The 9,379-nt window shown below is 41.1% G+C and overlaps 3 protein-coding genes across 3 annotated transcripts; 1 reads left to right on the top strand and 2 right to left on the bottom strand.

Moving 5' to 3' along the window:
* Positions 1-10: 10 nt before the first annotated feature.
* Positions 11-3,841, bottom strand: Cbl (E3 ubiquitin-protein ligase CBL). The gene is made up of 7 exons (XM_081987793.1): positions 3,114-3,841; positions 2,588-2,734; positions 2,258-2,527; positions 1,985-2,207; positions 1,764-1,931; positions 1,171-1,245; positions 11-1,120 (listed from the first exon to the last, which is right to left on the bottom strand). Exons 1-7 carry the CDS (start codon positions 3,653-3,655, stop codon positions 416-418), a joined length of 2,130 nt encoding a protein of 709 aa, XP_081843919.1. The 5' UTR covers positions 3,656-3,841; the 3' UTR covers positions 11-415.
* A 156-nt stretch (positions 3,842-3,997) lies between these two features.
* LOC145734439 (peptide transporter family 1-like) lies at positions 3,998-6,564 on the top strand. The gene has a single exon (XM_081987794.1). The coding sequence runs from the start codon at positions 4,388-4,390 to the stop codon at positions 6,497-6,499; it is 2,112 nt and encodes a 703-aa protein (XP_081843920.1). The 5' UTR covers positions 3,998-4,387; the 3' UTR covers positions 6,500-6,564.
* LOC145734453 (glycerol kinase 3-like) lies at positions 6,527-9,197 on the bottom strand. Its single transcript, XM_081987827.1, has 11 exons — positions 8,960-9,197; positions 8,589-8,681; positions 8,320-8,537; positions 7,969-8,184; positions 7,813-7,923; positions 7,681-7,759; positions 7,452-7,629; positions 7,217-7,397; positions 6,995-7,163; positions 6,846-6,932; positions 6,527-6,781 (listed from the first exon to the last, which is right to left on the bottom strand). Exons 1-11 carry the CDS (start codon positions 9,195-9,197, stop codon positions 6,684-6,686), a joined length of 1,668 nt encoding a protein of 555 aa, XP_081843953.1. The 3' UTR covers positions 6,527-6,683.
* Between the last annotated feature and the right edge of the window lie 182 nt (positions 9,198-9,379).

Genomic DNA, 9,379 nt, shown 5'->3' on the forward strand with positions numbered 1-9,379 from the left:
CTTACAAAAATCAAGACATGTAGATGGGATTTATTACAACTATATAGTCAATTTATTTACAAATAAATCCGTTAAAGTATTATGTACAATAAAGGAAAAAACCTAATGGCTCTCAACGTTTAATGCTGTTTAATTAATCTACTGTACCATATAAGTAGTATCAGCCTTGGCTTTTGTTGAATATTACCTAGTTTTGTGAGTATTCACTAAAGTAGTGAATACTAGCTCAACGACTAAAAACGGGGGATACAGACTCATTTTTCGGTTGTGTTATCACAAATACTGATCGTCCAACCTCCCCAAACTAAAAACATCGATTCACTTTCCTAAGCCGGCTTCACATTTGTCGAATCTAAAGCGGGCTTTAAACAGTAGGAGACAGTGATAATCTAACCTACAATAACCTGTATACTTGCTATCCTAGTTTTGTACCGAATTCGTGTAAAATATCACAAGCCATGTCCACGTTATTTCTGGATATCCCTAAAGCCCTGATCACCGAATCCCTGGAATATCCCTCGCTCACCAGTTTTTTGATGTAATCCATGTTTAAGTTTTCGTAAGACACATTAGTCTGATCCCTGCTCTCCAGTGGGTTGGTGCGTTTCTTCAGCTTGAGAGCTAACTGTTCCACTTCGACGTTTTCATACGGTTTTGCGCTGATGTTGGGCGTGGTGTTTGATTTGGGCGGCAAATTTTTCGGAGCTGTCCGATTTGACGGACAACTCAAGTGTCTGGGCGGCGTTTTGCACGTGTCGATCACGTTCGTGTCGCAATTCGACACCACCAGCCCGACAATCGTTTCCGGCGTGCTCAATTCGATTTGTAGGGCTTGGTCGGTGCGCATTTCCAGCATCGAGTTGCTTTTGGGTAACGGTTCCACCTCGATTGAATGGTTGCTGGTAAGATTGGTCACTGAGTGCGACTGCGCGTCGTTCAGACCACTTGAACACGCGTGTCTTGATGACGTGGCCGGTACCGGTGGTACTTCGTGCGTTGGGGAACCTTTACGAGGAGGCAACGGTGGTGGGGCTGTTGCTGGTACCACTACAGTGCCTAGGGGGTTGCGTCGTACGAACCTGGGGCTGCTACCCGGTGATATCATTGGACTTGAAGAATGCTAACAGAAAAATTGCAATTAAATGGTAATGGACCAGGTGACCAACTTACTGATACTTCAGTTCTTGATTTGAGAGCAAGGGCGTGCAAACTGCTCCCAGCGCAATTCCACAACTCACCAGCGTCCTGCAAAAACGTTAAATCAATCAAATTTCCCGTTTGCTTCCGGTCACAACTCTGACTTACCTAAACTAGAACTATAAAGCTGTGAATAAAAAAAAACAAACGTGCAAAGCTGCCTGTGAGATGAGTAAACCAAATTACATGCGCAAATGGTATTTTCTTTAAAATATTATATTAAAAAATATACACCCTTAATAAATAATAATTGATATGATTGCATTATAAAATTATGATATGAAGACTTAATTAGGGTACACAGTATTGATGAGGTGCATGCAGAAATTTATGGCACCCAATTGGTTGTCCAATACTGAAAAAATTTGATTGGTGATTCATGAAAAAGTCTTAAAAGCAAGCAGTAAAAAAACCTTAAAAATAAATTAAGTACACAAACAGTTTATATATACAAAATAAATGGGGACAATCACATGGCCTGCAAGTATACAAAAAACACGTAAAGCCAAGCGCCTTTAAAGCTATTCCGAATAGTTATTGGAATGATTTGGCTCGCTTTCCAGTACCTCAAACTCCTCCTCGTCGTCCAGGTTCGAGTTGTTTTGCGCCACCGTGGCAAAATGCTTCCGATTGTGCGATTTTTTGGGATCGAACGGATCGACCACGATTTGTTCAGTACCTTTGATCTCTGCACGACAAAACGGACAACCTTGACTGCCCTGACCTTCTGAGCCCTGCAAAGTTTATCATTTCTTCAAGCTTTTACCATTAAATGATAACTACTTACAGCTTGCCAGGCAGTTAAACAAGGTGTGCACAGCAAATGACCGCACGGTTCTATCCGCACATCCTTGTCATTTTCTGCGCATATTTTACACAACTGGAAAGTACTGCCCATCTCGCAGTACAGCTCGTACTGTTCCTGTGTAACCGCGATGTGATCCTCTTGGCTCGGTTGCACTGCCCATGACAAGTCCGGATTATTGGTACGACCATCCGGGTACAAATAACTAACGCAACAACATTACAAGAAGAAATTCATTTATTTGATGGCACTCACAATCCCTCCCGGTAACCATCCAAAAGTGCTTGAATCAGACTTTTGTTCTGCGGTATGGTTTGTAGAATCTCTCCGTCGGGAGTGACGTAACCAATAGCCCACTGGCCTAATCGCGTGCAACTCAATCGAAACACGTAAGAACCAGCTTTGTTTATATACCGTTGCAATCTCGCCTTCACCTCATCATAAGTGAGGAATGCGACGTAACCTGGATGTGTCACGGCAAGAATTTGCCAGTTGCGCAACAACGTAGTCCACGGTTGAAACAGTCTGCGTTCACACCCGTTTTTATTATCACCTGTAGCCCCCATACAAGATAACAAAACAAACCTAGTGAAAACGTCAAATTCAAAATTTGATATGTAGTCATTGCATGTCAGGTCAATGGTGGATTTCAGGGCCATAGCTTCCAGACCTGAACTGATCGGGTGGACGTGGTTTAGCTCTTGACGGAACAGTTTCCAAGGTACTAGAGTGCTGTGAAGTTACATAAAAAGTGTAGAATAATCTTAAAGCTTACTACAAGAGGGAAATTAGTGTCTTGAAGTTCATTTTCAGAAAATATCAGTTTTTACACCCCCCTGCATCTTTAAAGTGTGCAGTTTCTGTGGTTTCCATTTTTATCAGGATATCTGGGGTTTATTTATTTTGCAGTAAGACATTTTTACAGTGTTGCCACATTGGCCCTGAATGTTTTAGGTAAATCCCAGAATAATGGGTAGTTTCTGATTGGTCAAAAAAGGCATTTTTCAGCTTGCTGCATTTTCTTGACCAATCACAAACAGTGCTGTTTAAGACATTTTGATAACTCAAAAAGGTCAACAAACTAGTACATAAACACTGTAAAATTACAAACCTGTTACTAAAGTTGTTTTTCCAAAACTCTGCAGCATCTGACTTGGTGATCCTAAACTGATCTCCAGCAAACCACCCGTTTGGAAACAGAGCTTTAAGCTCACTTAACATATGACTGAAAACTAAACTCAACTTTGTCAAGTTTCGTCTGTAGTGCGAGTTTTCGTCAAACATCTTGTCCTTTCCCTCCTTGAATAGTTTGATGGCTTGTTTGCATTTTCTCATCAGATTAATAATAAACACGTTAAAGTATTCGATGCTGTACAGCGCGGACATGTTGTCCTCGTACTTGGAGTAGATCAGACGCAGTCTTTGGTAGGTGTCGGGCAAAATGTCCAGGATGAAAGGGGGCGAGTTCTTCAAGTTCATACGTTGGTGTTGGCACAGTTTCACCACTTTGTCCATCAGTTTCCATGTTTTGTCCAAAGTGCGTTTGTCGGTAGCGAATTTCGGATGGGCGACCACGTCCGAAAAAGCCCCCTGAAGTTTCGAAAATATCGTCGATAGATTTTTGTGTTGGACGGGGCGATTCCGTCCGGACATGATTCAGTACGTGTACGCGACCGTTCGACCGTGACTCATAGGGCGACATTAAGGGCGTAGACACATCACGTTACCGATGTACATCCGGTTTTTGGCATTATTTATTATTCTTTTAAAATTAATTTAGCCCTAGTAATCAACTATTCCATTCAGGTTTCAACCAATTTTGTGTATGCCATGTTTTATGACAATGACAGCGTTTGTCATTAACGTCCATAGTTTTTGACAGATGACTAATGACGCTTTAAGATATCAAGTCATTAGGGTGTCTGTCTTCTTCTATCCGTAGCAAAAACTGAAATAAAACATGCCTAGATCATTTCAATTGCATAAACGAGGTTACTAACTATTTTAAATTTGATTGAAGGGGGTTTTACTGTTTAATTATTGTTAATTATGAACTTTTCCGGTAATTTATACGGCCTATTACATTATAAACAGTTTATTAAGGTATGAAAAAAGCTTATTTTCCAAATCTACCATCATTACAAGCAAGGATATGGATATGGAGTCAGATATTCAAAAAAAATTCCAAGTGAAATTTTTCTTAAGGTAAGGTATTGCCTTATTTAAATAATTTTATTCAGTCGTTTATTATTATACAATTATTACGGTTTAAGAAAGTAGAAAATAGTTGATAAAATACAGAAAACAAAATGTTGCCTTGTAGCACAGTTTGAGGTTTTTTCAAAATAGTGACAAACTTGTCATAACCGCGTTTAACAATCAAAAATGTACTTGGATTCCAACTACCCCACCGCGGTTTTTTGTATCATAGCCACCGAATTTTGCGAGCGTTTTTCCTTCTGCGGTCTCCGAACCATCCTCTCGCTCTACCTGAGAAACATTCTGCTTTTCAGCGAAGACGCTGCTACAGTAATCTACCATGTATTTATTATGGTGTGCTACGTGATCCCCGTGATTGGGGCTGTATGTGCTGACAGTTTTTTCGGACGCTACAGAACAATTAAGAGCTTTTCCTTGATTTACTTGGTGGGCAATTTGCTAATGTGCGTTGCTGCCGTACCCAATTTGTACACTAACCATAATCCGGTAGTGATTTCGGCGGTGGGATTGTTGCTGATCGCAGTGGGCACGGGAGGATTGAAACCTTGTGTTGCCGCCTTTGGTGCTGAACAATTTCGGTTACCAGAACAGCAAAACATGCTAAAGTATTTTTTCTCCATTTTTTATTTTACCATCAACCTGGGCGGATTTATCGGGATGATTGTTACACCAGTAATGCGCAAGGCGGTGTACTGTTTCGGGGATGATACGTGTTACGCGCTGGGTTTTGGCTTCCCGGCCCTTTTAATGCTAGTGTCTGTGTTGCTTTTCATCTTAGGAAAGAGGTTCTACAAGCTAAAAACCCCCAAAAGGAACGTGATGCTTGAGTTTGTGAAGTGTTCATGGGTTGCGGCTAGAAAAAAGTGTCATCACTCACAACCTAGACGAGAGCACTGGTTAGACTACGCTAAAGAGAAGTTTGATTGGAAATTAATCCAGGATATGAAGAAAGTTTTTGCAATCATCACCCTGTTTGTTCCTCTACCGATTTTTTGGTCTTTATTCGACCAACAAGGGTCACGATGGACTTTCCAAGCCTCCCACATGGATGGTAATGTACTTGGAGTGCAAATCGTGCCTGATCAAATGCAGGTAGTCAATCCTGTGATGGTTTTAGCCTTAATTCCGGTTTTTGACAAGCTGCTTTATCCATGCTTTGAAAAGGAGAACTTCCTCACCAATCCCTTGCATCGAATGGTGCTGGGGGGAATGGCAGCGGGAGTTTCCTTTGTCGCAGCAGGAATCCTCGAGCTGGTGCTTGAAACCACTTACCCGAAACTCCCAGAGAAGCATCATGGTTCTGTGAACGTTGTAAACACCTTGCCGTGCCGTATTACAATCACCAACTCCTTCAGAAAGATGCACCAGATTATAGAGGCTGGAAGAATTTTGAAAATTTCCAACGTAAACTGTCAAGGCAATCGTACTCGATACGATTTGACCGTGGAAGCACCGAAGCAATGCGCTCAAATCCCTTTTAAGCGAAAAATTTCCAAAGTGACGGCCACGTTGCAGGAACTCCAAGAGGACACTTTTATTATTGGTGTTAACGAGCACCAGGAAATCCAAGGCTACATTACCGATCCGGTAGATTTTCGAAAATCAGTGACGGGGGCTCCGAAATTCCGTGTGGACTTTATCGACAATACAAAAAGTCTTCGGAATGTGACCGTATCGTTGAAAAGCCAAAGGACGGGACTACTGGACGTATATTTCGTTGGACAACAGCACGCTAAAGTAGTGGTTTCACCTTACATTGAAATCCCCCAAGGGGTTTACGAGTGTCTTATCAGCAGTCAAGGACACAACGTTTTGTACGAGAAAAACTTTCATTTTGCCTTGGGTGGCGTTTACTCCCTAATCGTGAGGGAAAACAACGGTGCAGTGACGTTCGTGAAACTTTACACCATGTCCGAGCCCAATCACCTAAATATTTTATGGCAAATCCCCCAGTATTTCTTAATATCCGTCGCGGAGATTATGTTTGGAGTAGCTGGACTAGAGTTTTCTTTTATGCAGGCACCGAAAAGTATGAAAACAGTCACTATAGCCGGCTGGTACTTGTCCACTGCGGTTGGTAACTTCCTGGTGATCATCATCACCCAGTTGGATTTGTTCAACAGTCAGGCGCAGGAGTTTTTCCTTTTCGCTCTGTTGATCGTGATTGATATGGTCATATTCATGGAGATGGCGTCCAAGTATCGATTCACTCAACTGGAGGTTGACAGTTCGGCATTGTTAATGGAAAATCATTTAAATCTAGATGAGATTGATTGATAACTTAATAACCATTAAGAGAACGTATTTTGTTTAAAAAAATATATTCCCTACTTCTCACTAAACTCAATAAACTTACGCTTAATAATAATATAATAATAATTAAATAAAAACAATGTCAACAATAAACAGCCGTAACAAAAAACAAATTCTCCGCGTGTGTATAAATTACTATGGTAACAATTCACTTATTTTCAAAGTATTGTGAGAGTATTAATAAGCCAAAACTCAATATCGTGTAAACGCTGCCCGGTATACTGGCTAAAAGCTGGTAGCGTTCTTCTAAAATTTTCCAAAACGAGGTTAACGTCCAGAAAATTCCCGGATATCAGTTTTGTTAATTTACCTGTCATGACTGCGGATTTTTTGGCCGAAACCCAACCCAATGATCGTTGTACCGCCATTTTCCATTTTGTATACCTCATGTCTCTTTCTGTATAGTAGAGAAAAAAGTAAATGTTTACAATGTAATCTTATTGATAAGTAAAACCTTACCGTCTTCAGTGGAGGTGGGTAAAAACGTGTCACTAGGCACCAATTCCCTTTCCTCAGAATTAATATCCCATACCTCTACTCCCTTTGCCATACCAGCGGCCATTGCCACGCCCAAAGAGGTTACATCCTGAGAATGGGCCCTAATAACTGGAATGCCAGTAATATCAGCCTGAAATACAGCAGGAGTTATTATAATTTCACAGAAATTGTGGGCGCACGCACTTGTAACTGCATTAGTAGATTATTTGTTGTCATTATACCGTCTACGTGCAGTTTGGCCAAGGGGATACCACAGTCTTTGTTCATAGCCTCCAGGATGTCTCTAGTTTGGAAGCAAACAGCCTCCAGAGCGGCTCTGATTATATGCTGCTTGGTTGAGAAAGCAGTCAGTCCACAAATTATTCTAAAACCAATCCTAAGTGAGTGAAGGAAGTTTTACTTTAACTGTTGCACTTACCCTCGTGCATCTTTCCTCCAATAGGGGGCGTACAAACCTTTAAACGCCGGCACAAAGTACACGTCACCCGTACTGAACACCTCCTTAGCTAACGATTCAGTGTCTTCATTTATGTTGTTGAGGAACCCCATATTGTCTCGTAACCACTTAATAGCCGCCCCCGCCACCGCCACACTCCCTAAAAAAAAACTTACACATAAAACTGACAACATTGAGCGTTGTCAAAAACCTTCAAGGGCATAAGTAGCGGGTCCGTCCCCAAACTTGTAGGCCACCGTCGTTACCAAACCGTGCGACGATTGCACCCTCTAAAAACTGCTTCTTTTAGTACGCACACTGATTAGTTTGTCACTCCACTTACACTAGTACCTGTGTTATAAAGCAGAAAACACCCGCTTCGGTAAGTGTTTTTCGCCATGCCTTCCTTAAAACAGCTCTGTCCCAATAAAGCGGATTGTTGGTTGCCTAAAACCTGCTCAGAACCATTAACTTAACTCTGGACAAAGCAGAACCTTACCCCAGAGATTTTAACGCTGCTCAACGGCCACCCTTCTGAAATTGTTCCGTATATCTCGGAACTACTTCGGATCTCTGGCAACAGCGCCCGAGGTATTTTAAACAGATTGAGCAGCTGCGAGTCCCAATATAGGGTCTCGATATTCATTAGGAATGTTCGTGAAGCGTTTGTCACGTCTGTTATGTGTTTGCCGCCCTTTGGGCCACCTGTCAAATTCTGGAAACACGTCAAAATTGTCACACGAAAGTAAATTAGACTTATGTCCGTTTTCCCAACATGGGCTAAGTTTAGACTGTGTTATTTTGCAGCTTTTAGCTTAAGTTGTACTTGAAAGTGTGGGGCATTACTCACCCATAATAACCAAGTATCCACAGTGCCAAATAAGCACTTTTTCTCCTTGATGGCCTTTTTAACGGCCGGTACATAATGGATAAGCCATTTCAGCTTGAAAGCGCTAAAATACGGTGAAACTGGCAAACCACAGATTCCTTTAAAGTGATTTTTATTGTTTTCTGGTATTTTTGCTAATATTTGATCCACTGTAGAGTCTGTCCGAATATCATTCCATACTAACAAGTCACTAACATTAGTAATTAATCAGTGATAGTGACTGTAATTACCTAAAGCATTATAAAGTGGTTTTCCTGTTGTTTTGTCCCATACAATTGTGGTTTCTCTCTGATTGGTTATACCAATAGTTATTATGCTTTTTTCTGTAACAAGTACAAACACCTGTTATGACCAATAAACTTGGCGGATTAATGCTTAATTACGCCATATCCACTGATAAGTTAAAAATACCCTGTCAAGGTTAAATTACCATAGGTAAAAATCACACACATGTGGCAACTAATTACTTGTTTGAAAAAAACATTCCTGGATTTCACTTTTAGTGCGTGCGTCACAATTGAAATCCCAAAAATAAAATTGGTGTTTTAAATTGGCTGGATGTCCACTTGTTTATTAGGTGTCAAACAAAAACACTAGTTACCTTTTTTGGCGCCCAGTTTCTTGACAACTTGTTCCATGCATGTTCTGACCGCCTCCAGAATTTTGACAGGGTCCTGTTCAGACCATCCCTCTTGAGGTGTGATTGGTTCCAAGTCAACGGCATGTTCAGCAATTTCTTGAATATGTTGACTGACAAACACTGAAAATTTAACTGTACTGGTGCTGGCATCTATTACTCCCACAAGGCTTTGATGACCATTTTCTTGCACTTGTGTCATCCTATCTGTAAGTTGATAATTTTAGCCCGGTGGCTAGACCTTGACATTTTCACTTTCTAGAGTTCTACATGTTGTTATACATACCTATAGTAAATTCCCTCAAATCAAACTTATAGGAAAGCTGGGACCACGCACACACACCTCGTTCACTGACCGGCGACTGGCAAGACTCGTGCCGTGTT

The sequence above is a fragment of the Ips typographus genome, linkage group LG10 (genome assembly GCF_016097725.1).
Source record: "Ips typographus isolate SLU linkage group LG10, UJ_Ityp_2.0, whole genome shotgun sequence".
Taxonomy (NCBI): Eukaryota; Metazoa; Arthropoda; class Insecta; order Coleoptera; family Curculionidae; genus Ips; species Ips typographus.